The sequence below is a fragment of the Elephantulus edwardii genome, unplaced genomic scaffold (genome assembly GCF_000299155.1).
Source record: "Elephantulus edwardii isolate Elephantulus edwardi_28Jun2011 unplaced genomic scaffold, EleEdw1.0 scaffold00262, whole genome shotgun sequence".
Classification (NCBI taxonomy): Eukaryota; Metazoa; Chordata; class Mammalia; order Macroscelidea; family Macroscelididae; genus Elephantulus; species Elephantulus edwardii.
In genome coordinates this window covers 1,000,951-1,018,419 of record NW_006400012.1, presented here as the reverse complement: position 1 = coordinate 1,018,419, position 17,469 = coordinate 1,000,951, and the positions used below count along the sequence as shown (strand labels likewise).

Here is a 17,469-nt window from a genome sequence, read left to right as displayed (position 1 = left end):
TGGTGGACAGTGTTTGGTGGAACTCCCCAATTAAAACAAGCTTGGAAGCAGGAGTGGCATCCACATCTGAAATAGCTTGCCTCCAGAAACTCTATGAATGTGGAAAAATGACGAACTTATACAAATGTTCAGATCTTTCATTTATAGGGTTACTATAAGTTGTCTATGACTCAATGGCACTTAACAACAACAACAACAACAAAAGGATATAACCCCAATGCACACCCTTCCTGATTTTAAAACACAATTGTCCATTGGTTTCTGCTCAAATGACTGCCTTTTGTTCTTGTACAGATTCTGTATGGACACAAGTGTTTTGACGTTCTCATTCTTCTCAATGTTATCAATAATTTGTTGTGATCCGCACAGTTGACTGGCTTTTCTGAATGCATAAAACACAAATAATGACCTTTCTAATATTTTCTGTTTTCAGCCAACATCCAACTAAAATCAGCAACAAAATCCCTCATTCTACGTCTTCTGGATCTGGCCTGAATTTCTGGCAGTTCCCTTTGTACTACTAAAATCCATTTAAAAAAAAATTATCTTCGGCATATATTACTTGCATGTGATATTAATCAACAATTTCCATATTCCAGCAGACCACCTTTCCTTGGAATGGGCATAGATAGGGATCTCATCCAGTCACTTGTCCAGGTAGCTGTTTTCCAAATTTCTTGGTGTAGGCAACAGGTGAGTGCTTCCATCACTGCATCCTTTTATTGGAACATCTCTTTTAGTATTATTTCAGGGGAGCTCTGGTGGCCTAGTGGCAAGAAGCTGCACTGCAATCCCAGAGGAACACGGTTCGAATCCACCAGACGCTCTGCCGGAGAAGGAGGCGCAATATCCTCTGTACCAGTCAGATCTGATTTGACAGTACACGCACACAAAATTTAAAAAAAAAAGTATTATTTCAATTCCTGGAGCTTCCTCCATCTCCACTTTAATGCCTTCAATGCAGCTTGGACTTCTTCCTTCAATGCCATTGATTCTTTGTTGTTTTTATATTCTCCATTTATTAAGCTTTTACTTTGTGCCAGGAACTATACTAAGCAAAGTACATGCATGATTTTATTTCTTTCTTTTAATTCCTTTTTTAAAATTCTTAATCATAAACTATCTCCTGAAGCGACTAAACATCAACCATTGTTATTGTTGTTATAGTAACTCATTGTATTCCTTATATATTCTTTTGATGCTTATTGGTTTGTTCCATATCTTGCCCATAGAATCTTTCAGAATTGCAACTTAAGGCTCCTCCAGGTTTAGTTCTTTCAGCTTGAGGAATGCTGACCATGTTCTTCCCTTCAGATTTTCCAACCCCAGGTCATTGCATATTTACTTTATCTGCTTAAGTCACCTTTTGAAATTTCTGTTCAGTTCTTTTATGTCGTTATCTCTTCTGTTTGCTTTAGCTACTTTATGTTTAAGAGCAAGTTTCAGGATCTCTTCTGATATCCATTTTGATCTTTTTTTTTTTAACTTTCTTGCCTTTTAAATGATCTTTTGCTTTCTTGGATCATGTCTTTGATATTATCCTAACAACTTGCGTAGTCTTCAGTCCTTACTGTTCAGTGTGTTAAATCTATTCTTAAGATGGTCTCTAGATTCAGGGGTAGTATAAAAAGTTGTACGCTGACTCTTGTGTACTACTTATTTTTCATTTTCTTCAATTTCAATTTGAACTTGCTTGTGAGCGTTTAATGGTTTTCCTCGGTTGGCTTCTGGCCTTGTTCTGACTGATGGCATTGAGTTCCTCAATATCCTTTTGTACAGATGTGATCAGTATGAGTCTGTGTATTCCATTTTGTGAGATCTATGCCACAAGTCATCATTTATATTGGGGGGAAAAGATACTTGGGATAAATAAATCTTTAAAAAGTCTATTATGGAATATCTAGCATTGTTTTTATTACTAAAGTTATATTTTCCAACTGCTGATCCTTCTTTGTTTTCCCTTGTTTTCATTCCAATCACTAATATTTATTTGGTTGTATATTGGTAAAATTTCAGATTGCAATAGTTACAAAAATCTTTGCTTTTTTAATCCTTGGCATTAACGGCTGATGCAAAAACTTGGATAACATTTATGGTAATTGATCTTTATTGCCACTCATTGCCTTCAAGTCAGAATGGACTCACAGCTAACCATCTTTTGGGTTTCTGATGTTGTAAATCAAAACAGGGCAGAGGATTTATCATCTTTCTCCTGAGGAACAGCTGGTGAGTTTAAACTACCAGAGATATATGACCTTTGAGTTAGCAATGCCACTCCCCACCAACTAGGCCACCGGAGTTCTCACGTTTTCCTTGTAGTCATATGGATATTATCCTATTAGGACAATGTTGTACTTCAGACTGGATCTTGAAATATTCTTTTTGACCATACATGCAATGCTATCTGCTTCAATTTGTCATTCCTGGCATAATAGACCATAGACCATATGATTGCCTCATTAAAAAAAAAAAAAGAACTAAGCAGAAACAAAATAGTCACACAAGTTTATTTCCGTTCTTTTAGCCTTGGGGATAAAAATCCATTTTCTTTTTGCTGACTTCTAATTCTTCTAGATTCATATTTTGTATAGTTTCATGTTTTGAATAATAATGAATGTTCGCAGCTGTTTCTTCTCATTTTGAATGGTGCCACACCAGTGAAAGGAGATCCTTCACTGGGTGAAAACTTTGCTCCATCTGCATTATAAAAATGGATTCTACTTTGAAGAAGAAACTCATTCTCAGTCATATTTGAGTGTCTTCCAACCAGAAAGGCTCATATTTCAGAACTACATTATACAATATTTTGCTGCCATTTGTAAGGTTTTACTTGCCAATTTTTCTGCAGTTAGACCACTTTTTCAGAAGCAGGTCAATCTTCCTAATCTTAATGTAGAAGCTGCACTGAAATCTCTCTCTCATGGGGGGCTGCCTGTATTAAAAATAACAGTTGTGTGCTTGCTTCAGCAGCACATATACTAAAATTGGAATGATACAGAGAAGATTAGCATGGCCCCGTGCAAGGATGACACGCAAAATAACAGTTGCTTCCAGCATCACGGCAGCAGGCAAGCCACTACAATTCTGACAAAATGACAATGAGTGGTGGATGATACGTATGCATAATTAAGCTTCTCTTATTACATCTCCTAACACACATATATAATTTTACATAAATGCATAACTGTAACTATGTGATAATTGCAATGCAATGTTACTTGAGGTCCCTCCCCCCTCTTTCCTTATGTTTTCACTGTATCTCTTTTTTCCATCTCCTTCCAGCCATGGCAGTGCCCATTCCTCCAAACCCATGATAACATTTTGAGTTATATGTGTGTTGGCTTACATTCATATATTTAGGTAAGGGCGCCACATTATTCTTAAAAATGAATTCATTTTATACCCACGTTTCTGCATTTTACTTTTCTCATCAATTATTCATGAATCTCTATGACTCCTTTGCCAAAACGTGAATTAATTCTGTTTGAGAACTGCAGACTATTCCATGGCATATTATAACTATTCATCTAGTCTCGATTTGTCATACATTTGTTTTGCTTCTTTTTGTTTGTTTGTTTGTTTGCGCCACACACAATAATTCTTTATACTTTCTTCTATGCATAGTCATTCACATTCACTCCGATATTTTATTTCCATGATGTGGTGGCAAAGGTTATTGTCCAAAATGGATTTCCTAGTTTTTGACATTGACTTTTACCCCATGATTGGGAAAGAACTTAAAATAGGATGTGTATAGACTGATCATCATGGGGTTATTCAGTTTTTCCTATCCTCCCAAGTTGAATTGAGCAGGTTTAGCAGTGAAGGTGGGAATTTCACTATCAGCAAGGCAGAGGAAGCAGAGTATAGGATGTATCCTTCGAGGTCAGAAATCCCTGTGCCAGCTGTACAGGGATTGACGTGAGAGCAGCAGCAGTCTCAGCAGAGAACCAGAGGCTAACATGAGCTCAAGTTGACCCGTGAAAGCAGAGCCAAGGGCCTTTGCCCAAACTTGGTGGAGGACTGAGAAGAGATGCCATAATTGACAGAACTAAAGACATTTTGTCACACAAAGCTAAGCTGTGAAGGTGAAGATCAAAGGGCCTACAGACATACTTGAGAAGCTATCTGGGCTGAGGAATTGTATTCAGTTGCCAATCTGAATTATAACGTGATAACTTCCCTAGTAAACCCTATAACTGTGAATATGGCTCTGTAAGATCTATGTGGTCATTGCAATGGATTTGGGATCCAGTACATCAGAAAGAGTGCTGATAAAATTAGTATAAGTAGATTCAGGAGCATGGAGACCATGCCTGACCTTAAGAATTAATTTTGTGGTTGTTGTTGTTGATAAGGACAGTTACCATTTGTGGAGTTAGTAAAAGTCAAATACAGCCATTTCCTTGTTGAACTATACTCATTTTACATATGAAGGAGATTTCCAGGAGCAGAGCTTCTAGTTAAAAATAAATACATAAATATCCATAAATGTATGTTATTGCTGTTAGGTGCCATTGAGTCTAGTATAATTCATAGTGACTCATGAACAATAGATCTGAACCCTGCCCAATCCTGTGCCTTTCTCATCATTTCTGATGACACACTTGAGTCTATATTACTGCAACCACTATGCCAGTCCATCTCATTGGGAGTCTTTTTCTCTTCCACTGACTCACCACATTTCTAAGTATGATGTCCCTTTCCAAGTAACAACCTTTCCTAGCAATAGGCCTAAAATATGGGAAATGAAGTTTTCCCATCCCTGCTTCTTGGGAGCACTGTGGCTGCACTTTTTTTCAATACATATCCGGGGTTTTTTACACAGTCTATAGGATATTCAGTGACTTTCTCCAACACCACAACTCAAAGATGTTATTTCTTCTTCTGCCATCCTTATTTGTTCAGCTTTCAGATGCATAACAAATGATTAAAAAGACCATGACCTGAATTAGGTGTACCTTAGTCTTCAAATTGTCATCACTGTTCCTCAGTAATTTAGAGAGGTCCCGAATAGCAGACTTGCCCAGAGCAATACATCTCCAGATCTCCTGACTGCTGATATCAAGAGTGTTGATTATGAATTCAAGTCAAATGAAATCATTGACATTTTCAATCTTTTCTCCATCTATCATGATTCTGCCTGTCAGAAGGAAGGAGCATGGTAGTGTGCGCGCAGGAATCGTGGCAAGCTTTTGGAGTCGACTGCTTTCTGGGCATGTGTTTGACGTGCAGGTGGTATAGCACTGGTCTGTGCGTTGCTGTACAGAGGTAACTCGTGGTTGCTGTGATGCTGAAGACTGTGACAGTGATGTGCCAATCGTGGTTATGGGTACCCACGGTGGACAGTGTTGGCTGGGGCTTCCCGACTAAATCAAGCCTGGAAGCAGGAGGGGCATCCACTTCCGAAATGGCTTGCCTCCAGAAACTCTATGTATGAACAGTGCTCAGGCCGTTCATTCATAGGGTCGCTGTGAGTCATCTACAACTCGACGGCACCAAACAATAACAACAACAAACACAGATTGAACTCCTGATAGTTCTCTGTAAATGTATAAAGAAACTAGCTGTTTGGGGATGATCTTCAGCAATATTTTGCTTGTATGTGATATTGATGATGTTGGATAATTTCCACATTCTATTGGTTCACTTTTCTTGGAAGAAAAAGAAATATATATAGTTGTTATAACTTGGAACATACTAATATCTCACCATCCAGAGAATTTTCAGAGGCAGTTAATTGCAAAGGAAGAGATTGCCCATCTTTCTTTCACAGAATAAATTGTAGATTCGAAATGCACCTTTGTCCTATGCTGAGCCAACCTCACTGTTCTCTGACACATCTATTTCCATTGCCACAGTCACTGTGTCGATTCATCTCATCCAAAGTTTTCCTCTCCTGAACTGACTTCTTCTACTCTTCTAAGCATGATATTCTTCTCCAAGGACTGGTCCCTCCTGGAAACATGCTCAAAGCATGTGAGACAGTTTCAAAATCTTTGCCTCCAATGAGCAACCTGGTTTCACTTTCTCCAGGATAGACTTACTTGCTCCCTTTGCAGTTAATAGTATATTCAATATTCTTCTCCAGCACCACAACTCAAAGGCACTTGTCTTCTTTATTCATTGCCCATTTTTCAGATGCATAGCAAGCAATTGAGAAGACTATGCCCTGGATCAGGCACACCTTAGTCTCTAGACTGACATCATTGCTCTTTATTACTGTTGAGAGGTCCCCAGGAAAAAGATGGGCAATCTCCTCCCACACAATTAACTGCCTCTGTAAACCCACTGGAGGATCAGTTATGGGTCAGTTTTAACTCTACGGTGCACACTATATATTTAACTTATACTTACTCATTGTCACTGACTCCTAGCTGACCCTGCAAGGTTTTCAGACACTGTAATTCCTAAGACGCATAAGTCTGTAAGTTGCACAGGAGATTGCCCATCCTTCTCTGGTGGCGCAGCCAGTGGATTTAAGCTGTGAGCCTTTGGTATTGTAGTATCCCTGTGTACCACTAGGCCACCTGAGCTCCCTAGCCATGGCCTTTTAAATTCTCATAAGATAGCTGGGTAAAACTCAAACTCACTGATGTCAAATTAGAACCAACTTATAGCTGACCCTCCACTGGATTTTCAAAGGCTGTAAATAACACAGGAGGAGATTGTCCATCTTTCTCTTTAGGGACTATTAGTGGGTTCTAACCACCACCTTTGGGTTAGCAACACAACTCCCTGTGGACTGTGCCACCAGTAAGACTATGCAATGAGAGGTTTTGTGGTCCACCAAAGGGATTTGATAACTTGCTAATAATATAAGTAAGGCAAATGACACACTTTGAGCGGGACCGTGAAAATAAGATATGTAGAACTAGAACGTGGAGATGGGTTAGTTTTGCCTCCCACCGTACTTAAATTGAGCCATAATGAAGGCAGATCTTGCTACCATCAGGAAAGAAGGGCCAGAGAATACAATGAATACATTAAAAATACATCATGTCGACCAGAGATCCCGTCTCCAGAGATGCAGAGCTTTAATAGTACAGAGCTGATGAAACACTGTGATACCGCAAGACAGCACAAGACAAGATTATGTTGGTGGCAGTGGCAACAGAGGTGGCAGAAACCAGATCTGTGTGAGACAAAGCTGTGAGCTCCCAGACAATCAAGTGAAAAAGTTGAGTGCTTGCTGGTAAAGTGGATACTTCAGGCATTTGTCAAGGAGATAGTTTTGCTGATCCTCGAAGCTAGAATTCAGTGTCTTCAGGCCCAGATTTCTTTGTAGGATAGAGGTGCCATCGAACATATAATTGGCAGAAGTAAAAGCATTTTGTAGCAGTTGTCCAAGCAAAGTGAGAGAGGGAGGTTTGCATTTTGTCATGGTGGAAGTGAGGCTGTCTCGATTGAAGAACTTGAGTGACTTCTGAACCTGAACTTTGTATATAACTTGTAACCTCCCTAAAACATCCCATAATCATAAGCATTAACCGTGGGTTCCCAGAGGCAATTGCAATGAGTTACTGAATCCAGTAGAGAAGTAGTCATGGCCAAGAGAGGAAAGGTTGGCATCAGAATAGTTGGAAGAAGGGTCTGGAGCACGTCTGACTTCTTAGAGTTAGCTTTGAATTGTGACTGTTGCTGTGAATGAGAATTCCACACCCTCTGTGAAGTTAGTGAAAGTCAGACACCACTTTCGTGACACTCACACATTTTTAAAACTTAACAGCTTCTACTTTCTATTGTGTTGGGTAAGATTGGAAAATGTTGTAAGAAACTTGAAATGGACAAAAAAGAATGAAACTTGTACAGGAATATAAGCAATCTGGTGTGGAAAAAGGGTCAAAGGAGGAAAAAGAAAGGAAAGGGCTGGTTTAAAGAGTTAGATATGATATGAACTATATGCTGTATGAATTGGTATTTGATGAAAAAATAAAGTAGAAAATAAGTCATATGCTCACCAGGGAAGTAAAAACACATACAATCATTCACTGAGTATTACATTCCAGCCACTGTACTGAGTGTTATCTGCTTTATCTCACCTTCTGCTAGAAGGCACTCTTATTCCCCTTATGGAGATGGGGAAATTTGCTTAAGAATGCATAGCTAATAAAATGGTAGATCCAATATTTGACCTGCCTGATTTGAATCCTTTAACTAGTAAGTGATTGAGCCTGATAAAGTTGGAGTAAATTGTATAGATGAGCCCAAAGACAACTGGCCTATTCTGAGGTTATAAGCTGTGGGAAGATAAAGAAGAGCTAATATATGTTGAGAGTTGTGGTTACTAAAGAATGGGAGTGGCCAGATGAGTGTCTGGCAAGAAACTTCCTTTTCAGATTCTGAGCTGAGCAGGGTGGAGTGCTGATGTCTAGAACATGGCCCCAGATGTGAACACCATGATCAGTAATATGACTCACCATGCTGATGTCAAACCACAGCCTCAACTTGTAATTGTGGTGCAATGAATATCACAGCAAGTTTAGGGAAGTATATATTTAGGGAAGTATCACTTTTTTGGGGAGGGGTTAAACTTTTTAAAAATTTATTTTTTTATATTGGTTTGCATACAAAAGGCATATACTTTTTTTCATTCATACACATTGTGTTTTACATATTTCTTCATTCATATTGTGATCATTCTTATATATTATGTCTTATAATATTAACCACCATTGCCCTATACCCATTATTACCACATCTTTTCAGGTGTTCACTGGATCTTTCCTAATACCTTTACCCTCTCTCTCCACCCACCAAACTCTGTTACCCAATGATATCCCCTTTCCACACTCTAACATCCCTGCCCCCTTCCTTCCCATTTTGGACCCTTGTACACATCAGAAAGAACTGATTGACACTGAAAAATTTCAGGAAGTATAATATCAACATGAGTCAAGGGTAATGAAGGAGAAAGTGGAAGCTGCATTGAAGGCACTGGCAAAAAATAAGGCCCCACGAATCTATGGGATACCAATTGACTTGTTTCAATTAATAGATGCAGGCTTGGATGCTTTCATCAATCTATGCCAGTAAATTTGGAGGACAACTATCTGGCCAAAAATTTGTTCCCATTCCCAAGAAAAAGGGTGATCCAACTGAATGTGGAAACTATAAAACAATATCATTGATATTCTCTCTCCATACCTGTTAAATCTGTATGCTGAGAAAACTATTTGAGAAGCTGGACTCTATGAAGAGGAATGCGGTATAAGGATTGGACACAACCTTGCTTGCTGAAAGTGAGGAGGATTTGAAGCACTTGTTGCAGAACACAAATAGGCAACATCATATGGATGGAGAGGAGATTGAAACTGTCAACAGCTTCATCTTGCTTGAATCCACAATTAACACCCTTAGTCCCAGCAGTCAGGAAATAAAGAGACACATTGCCCTGGGAAAATCTGCAGTTAGGGACTTCTTCAACTTATTGAAAAGAAATGATGTCAGTTTGAGGACTAATGTGCATCTGATTCAGGCTATAGTCTTTCTGATCACTTGCTATGCATCTGAGAGCTGGACAATGAATAAGGATGACAGAAGAAGAGTTCATGACTTTGAGCTATAGTGTTGGAGAAGAGCACTGACCCTCCCATAGATGGTCAAGAGAACAAACAGAGATGTCTTGGATAGGATGAAGCCAGAGTGCTCCTTGGAGGCAAGAATGATGAGGCTTCACCTCACATACTTCGGGCATATTGCTAGGAGGGCTATTCCTTGGAGAAGGACATGATGCTGGGAAGGTGGAGGTCAACGAAGGAGAGGAAGACCTTCAGTTAAGTGGACTGATGCAGTGACTGAAGTAGTGGGCTCTTGTGTGCCAGGAAGTGTGAGGATGACACAGAATAGAACAAGGTTCAGATCTTTTGTTCATAGGGTTGCTATGAGTTGTACTCAACAATACCATCACATCCTGCTAGCCATCTTTCTATTTTTACAATGATGGTCTTATGTGCAAACATAACCCAAATACCAAAACCAGACAAAGATATTACCAAGAAAGAAAACTACAGACCAGTATCTCTCATGAATATCAATGCAAAAATCCTTAACAAATCCTAGCCAATAGGACACAAAAAATATAATTCACCATGACCAAGTGGGATTTATAACAGGTATGCAAGGATGGTTCAACGTAAGAAAAACAATCAATGCAATTCATTATATTAACAAAGTAAATAACAAGAATTGCATAGTCTTAGCAATTGATGCAGAAAAGGCATTTGACAAAATCCAACACCCCTTCCTGATAAAGACACTCAGCAAAATTGGAATAGAAGGGAATTTCCTCAACATAGTGAAAAGTATATATGGAAACCCAAGAGCCAACATCATTCTCAATGGAGAAAGACTAAAAACATTTTCCTTGCAAACAGGGACCAGACAAGGATGCCCACTGTCACCACTTCTTTTCAACATTGTATTGGTAGTGCTTGCTAGGGCAATATCACAAGAGAAGGAAATAAAATGCATCCAGATTGGCAAAGAGATGGTTAAACTGTCACTGTATGCAGATGATATGATAGTGTATCCAGAAACCCCCAAAGACTCAACAAAAACAACAAAACTGTTAGAGTTAATAGGCCTATTTAGTAGAGTGGCAGGATATAAGATCAATATTTAAAAAAATCAGTAGGATTCCTCTATAGAAACAAAGAGAACTCAGAGGAGAAAATCAAGAAAGCAATACCACAAATTGAGATACTTGGGAGTGAATCTAGTGTATCTACAGAGATACAAAATACCTATACAAAGAAAACTAGACCTAAAGAAATGGAAAAATGTGCCCTGTTTATGGATAGGAAGACTCAGTATTGCCAAAAATGACAATCCTACCAAAGCAATCTATATGTTCAATGCAATTCCAATCCAGATACCAAATTCCCTTTTCAAGAAGACTGAAAGGAAAATTATAAAATTTATTTGGAGAGGCAAAGAGATCTTGAATAAGCAAAACACTTCTGAGAAACAAAAATAAGGTTGGAGGCATAGCACTCACTGACCTCAAACCTACTATGTAGTAACCAAAACAGCACGGTACTGATACAACAGGCACATAGACCAATGGAACAGAATTGAGAACCCAGAAATAGACCCAGCTGTCTATCTTGAGAACAAAGCTAGGAAACACTGCATGGTTCAAAACTGGGAAGGGTGTGTGTCAAGGAAGTGTCCTATCTCCATATCTTTTCAAACTATAATGCAGAACAGATTATCTGGGAGGCTGAGCTCTATGAGGAGAAATGCAGCATCAGGATTGGAGATAGACTCATCAACAATCTGCGGTATGCAGATGACACAACCCTGTTTGTGGAAACTGAGGAGGATCTGAAGCACTTGCTGCAGAAGGTCAAGGACTGCAGCCTTCAATATGGATTGAAGCTCAACATCAAGAAAACAAACATTCTCACCAATGGGCTAATTGGCAACATCATGATAGATGTAAAGACATTGAGATTATTGACAGTTTTAGTCTGCTTGGCTCTACAATAAACCTCTTGGTACCAGCAGCCAGGAAATGAAAAGATTCATTGCACTGGGAAAGTCTGCTATCGGGAACCTCTCCAAAGTACTGAAGAGCAACAATGTTAGTCTGAAGACTAAGGTGTGCCTGATAAAGGCCATATTCTTTGCAATTACTTGCTATGCATCAGAGAGCTGGACAATGACTAGGGATGATAGAAGGAGAGTTGATGCCTTTGAGCTGTGGTGCTGGAGAAGAGTATTGGATATACTATGGACTGCTAGAACAAACAGGTTCATCCTGGAGAGGGTGAAGCCAAGCTGCTCCTTGGAGACAAGGGTTCTGGGGCTTCATCTGACAGACTTTAGACATGTTGCGAGGCAGGATCAGTCCTCAGGGAAGGATGTTATGCTTGCGAGGGTGGAGGGACAGCGCAGGAGAGGAAGACCCTCGATGAGATGGGTTAATTCAGTGACTGGGGTAATGGGGATAGATGTGTTGGAGACAATAAGATTGGCAAGGGATGGAACAGGGTTTAGGGTTGTTGTACATAGTGTCACTATGAGTCGCAGGCCGCTCGATGGCACATAACAACAACAACAACAACAATCTATGGTCAACTGATATTCGACAAGAAAATTGAAATGATAACCTCTTCTACAAATGGTGCTGACAAAACTGAACTTCCATCTGCAGAAAGCTGTAATAGGATCCACATCTCACACCATACACAAAAATCCAAGGTGGATCAGACACCTGAGAGTAAAGCCCAAAACCATAATGTTCATAAGAGACAAACTGGGATCAAGCTTAGAAGCACTAGTCCAATGCATAAAGAGACTACCAAATAAAACCAGAAATGCACAATGTGAAGAGGATAAAATTGATGCATGGGACCTTTTAAAGATTAAATCCATGTGGGCATCAAAACCTTTTTCCAACAGGGTGAAAAGAAAACCCACTGGCTGGGAACAAACATTTGATAATACCATCTCAGACAAGAGGGTTATAACAAAAGTTTACAGAATGTTCCTGGGCCTCTAAGAGAAAAAGACTGATAATCTAATTACACAATGGGCAAAAGACATGGAAAGAATTTTCACAGAGGAAGATATTTGAATGGCAAACAGACACATGAAGAAATGCTCCAAATCACTGGCAGTAAGAGAGATGCAAATCAAAACCACAATGATATACCATCTCACAGTAGTAACAGTGGCAGTTTCACAGGGCAGCAAGTAATAAATGTTGGAGAGGATGTGGTGAGAAAGGAACTCATACATTGTTGGTGGGATTATAAAATGGTGCAACCATTTTGGAAAGCAGTTTGGCACTTTCTCAGAAAGCAGAACATGGAAATTCCATAGGACCCAGCTATTCCACTACTTGGAATATACCCTGAGAAAATAAGAACTGAGGCACAAATGGAGACTTGCACACCAAACAAAAATTTGAGCACCCATGTTCATAGCAGTATTATTAACCATTGCAAGAACATGGAAATAGTCTAAATGTCCAATCAAAAATGAATGGATTGAGAATTATGGTACATTCACACAATGGAATACTATGCACATGCAGGAACAATGATTTTTACCTTACTTGGGAGGGACTGGAGAGAATTATGCCAAGTGAACTAATTCTGTTCCACAAGGATAACTACTGTATAAAACCATTTTTGTAGAATGAGTATAAGAATCCAAAAGGTGTGGGAGAGGTTGGAAGCAGAGGGATGAGGATGTGCAGGGGGATGGGGGATTAATCATGGCATTGTACCATTTGATGGGAGGGGTCAGGGAAATTGAAATAATTTACTTGGAAATAATGTATTTGAATTTTGTAAATAAACTAGTTAAAATGGTCTTACATAATATTTGTCCTTGTAAGACTGAATTATTTCACCGAGCATAATGCTCTCTAGCCTCTCATAGTTTATATGTATTTTTTTAAATTGTTGCTCCTAAATGCTGAATAGTATTCTGTCATGTGAGTATACCACAGTTTCTCAATCCATTTGTTTTTTATGGACTTTTGGGCTGTTTCTATGTTCTTGATATTGTGAATAATGTAGCTATGCACATCAATGTACAAATCTCTTTGTGTCTTAGTTCTTTTTTCCTCAGGGTATATTCCTAGCAGTGCACTATCTGAGTCATATAGAATTTCTCTATTCAGCTTTTTGAGAAAATGCCAAACTACCTTCCAGAATGTTTGTACCATTTTACAATCCCACCAGCAGTATATGAGAGTTTAAATCCCTCGAATAATTATTAATTGCTTTTCTGTTAAACTTTGCCACTACTCCTGGAGTGAGATCGTATCTCATGATTTTGATTTGTATCTCTCTTATTGCCAGTGATTTTGAGCATTTCTTCATGTGTCTGTTTGCCCTCTGAATGCCTTCCTCTGGGAAAAGTCTTTCCAGGTCTTTCATCCATTTTGTAATTAGGTTATCAGTCTTTTTCTTGTGGAAGTCCTGTAGTATTTGGTAAAACTTTTATTTTGAGCCCCTTGTCTGAGATAACATTATTAAGTGTTTTTTCTGTCAGAGCTCTGATGGCCTAGTGGTAAGAAACTGCACTGCAATCCTGAAGACACTTGGTTCTAATCCACCAGCTGCTCTGTGGGAGAAGGATGGACAATCGCCTCCCATGTGATTAACTGCTTCTGAAAACCCACTGAAGGGTCAGTTATGAGTTGGTTCTGAATCAATAGTATACAACAACAACTGGATTGAAAGGTTTTTATGCACCCAAAGACTTAATCATTAGGTCTCATTCATTGGTTTGATTCTTTCCTGGTTGTCCGTTTCTGACTGTATTTACCAGCCTATTTGTACCTTAGGCTGGGCCTTCCAAGTTTGGTCCCATTTTGTCTCTCATAATCTTTATGGTCTTGGACTTTACTCCTTGGTCTCTGATTCACGTTTAGTTGATTTTTGTGTATGATATGAGATGTGGATCCTGCTTCAATTTTCTACAGGTAGCAGTCCAGTTTTACTAGCACCAATTTTTGAAGAGAGGAACTGGCACTCTCATTTGCTTAGTCCTTTTAGAGAGGGAATGAACAGTCTGGTTATCATTGCATTCACAAGTGCTTCAACTCTTAGGCCCCTGTCAGGCATGAGATCACAACAACCCCTAGGAGAAAGCACCAAGATGCTAGTGCCTATCCTGAGGAGTCTTAAAGACTGACTTCCAGCATGGGTGGATGGGAAACTTCTGCTGTGGCAGATGGGTGAGCATGGCTGTCTCAGCTAACTAGTCCTTCTATAACAAACATACCAAAAAGTGAGAGGAGAGGTTCTAAATTTATTTTCTGACAGTGTAAGAGGCCAGAAGTCCAACTTCAGGATATTAACTGTAGGAGAAGACTTCCTCTCTCTCTGTGGTCTCTGGAGGAAAGTCATCTCTTGGAGCTTCTATTTCTAGGCACTTTTCATATGACTTGGCATCTCTCTTCCTTACTTCTGCTTACTCGTTTAATATCTTTTACATCTCAAAATAGATTGACTCAAGACATTCTACACTGGTTCTATCTTACCAGCATAATGAAGATAGCACATTCCCATATGCAATTAAAGCCATAGGCAGAGAGATTAGGGTTTTTAACACATATTAATGGGGATAAAATTTAATCCACAATGTTCTACCCTTTTCCCTCCTCCCATATTCATGTTTTTCTACATGTAAAATGTCCTCACTCTCACCATCCCTCAAGTTATAAAAATCTACTTCAAGTCCAAAATCTCATCTTCTGAACCATCTAAATCAGATACAGGTAAGATTTTAGGCTTATTCCATCTTGGGGGAAAATTCCTCTTCACCTGTGAAATCAGTAATATAAATTATCTGTTTCTAAAGTATGATGGGGCCCATCAACAAGTGGATAGAAAAACTATGATACAACCACAAGAAAAACTATGATAAATGTACACAATGGAATAGTATGCAGCATTGAAGAACAATGAAATGGTAAAACATTACACAACATGGGAGAGCCTAGACAACATAATGCTAAGTGAAATAGCTCAGTCAGAAAAGGACAAATTCTGCATAATATCACTGTTATAAAATAGGACAGACATGGGGTGGCTGGGGAGGGAATGGGGAAAGAGTGGATAGATAATGAACACTGCATTAGAAGAGATGAGGGGAAGAACTGTCCAAAAGGAATATATGATTATGTATTATATGTATGAGAATAATCTGGAACAAGGGCTGAATTACAATGGGGGTCTGCAGGAGGGGAGATAAAATGTGCAACAATGAATAAATAATAGGGGGGAAAGTAAAATGGGATATGCTAGAACTCTTCTTCAACACCATAGTTCATATGCATCCATTATCACATGGACTGCCAAAAGAACAAACATTTATCTTGCAGAAAGTGCAGCCACAGTGACACTGGAGATAAAGATGGTGAAGCTTCATCTCACATATTTTGGACATGTTGTTAGGAAAGGCTATTCCATAGAAAGGGGCACCATGTTTGGAAAGATGGAAAGTTAGCAAAGGAAAGAAGCCATCAACAAGATTGATATACTGTCTGTGGCAATGGACTCAAATGTGTCAAAGATGATAAAAATGGCACAGGATATGACAGAATTCAGATCTGTAGTTCATAGGGTCTCTGTGAGTTGACTTGACAGTACTTAGACCCAAAGTAGACATTTCCTTTGCAAATGGGAGACGTTGGAGAGAACAAAGGTTAAAAGACATGAAAAAGTCCAAGACCCAGCAGAGCAGTTTACATTAGCTCTCAAAGCTTGAAAGCAATCTCTATTCTCTGACACCATCTTAGTCCTGGTCTCCAGACTCTGGATGTTATCTATACCTCAGGATTCTGGATGGAGGTCAGTCAGCCCTGAGTATCAGCTCCACCTTCCAAGTTTGGGCACCCCAATCTCAAAATTCATTTAAACAGTAACCTCATCCCCTTGGCCTGGCAGATCCAGCTTTTCTGCCTGTTGGATATGATAGCAGCCCTGACCCCTCAGCTTTAAGTGGCAGCTCCATTGCTCTGGCATACCATGATGACAGCACATACACTGGAGTCAAGCGAGTAAAAATCTGACTTTTGGAAATCTAGGAGGTTCTGGTACAATTATTTGAGATCCAGGAGATCACTACTTTACCCTATGAGACTGAGATGTACTTGCCTCCCATGCTCTTTTCAATCGTTCTACTAATCTGGAGCACCTGTAGGGATAATCCATTTCTTTTTCTGGACGGCAATAGATGTAGCTATTTTTTTGCCATTGCATAAAAAGCATTGCCCTTCCTTCATTACCCAATCACATGATCATACTTTTCTACTTCTCTAGACGTGTGTTTAATGTTCACCTTTCTAATATCTTTCTGTTGCTGGTGTTGCTTGTATTCTTTAAGATGATAAGAGAATTTCTGTATAAATAAGAGCTGGAATATGAACAGATACATGGATACTGATATTCATGAATTATACTTTACAATAGAAAAAAATATAGAAGCAACTCAAGTGCCTAACAATGGAAAAATAGATAGATAAAGACTCTGTGGTACTCAGTGGAATACTAGGCAACACTGAAAAACAAGACAGATTTCTTTAAACAACAGATAACATGAATAGAGCTAGTGGACATTATGCTAAGTAAAAGAAGCCAGTTACAAAGGGGAAAATACCATATAATACAAAGAATGGCAGAAGAATTGATGCCTTTTAGTTATGGTACTGGAGAAGAGTACTGAATATGCCATGGATTGCCAAAAGAAGAAACACATATGTCTTAGAGAAGGTGGAGTCAGAGTGTTCCTTGGAAGTAAGATTAGATGAAGCTTCGTTTTTCATACTTTGGACATGTAGCTAGGTGAGGCTATTCCTTGGAAAAGGACATCATACTTGAAAAGAAGGAGGGTCAGCAAAGGAAAGGAAGAGTCCCAAGGAGATGATTTGACATGGTGACTTCAGCAATGGGCTCTAGAGTGTCAGAGATTATGAGAAGGATGCAGAATGGGGCAACTGAA

The 17,469-nt window shown here is 39.1% G+C and overlaps 1 protein-coding gene across 1 annotated transcript in view; it reads left to right on the top strand.

Moving 5' to 3' along the window:
- The window catches only part of CD58 (CD58 molecule), a 79,512-nt gene extending 62,972 nt beyond the window's left edge, over nucleotides 1–16,540 (top strand). Inside the window, exon 3 of the mRNA XM_006899588.1 lies at nucleotides 16,416–16,540. Coding sequence (XP_006899650.1) covers nucleotides 16,416–16,540 — 125 coding nt within the window. The remainder of the gene's footprint in view (nucleotides 1–16,415) is intronic.
- Nucleotides 16,541–17,469: the final 929 nt, after the last annotated feature.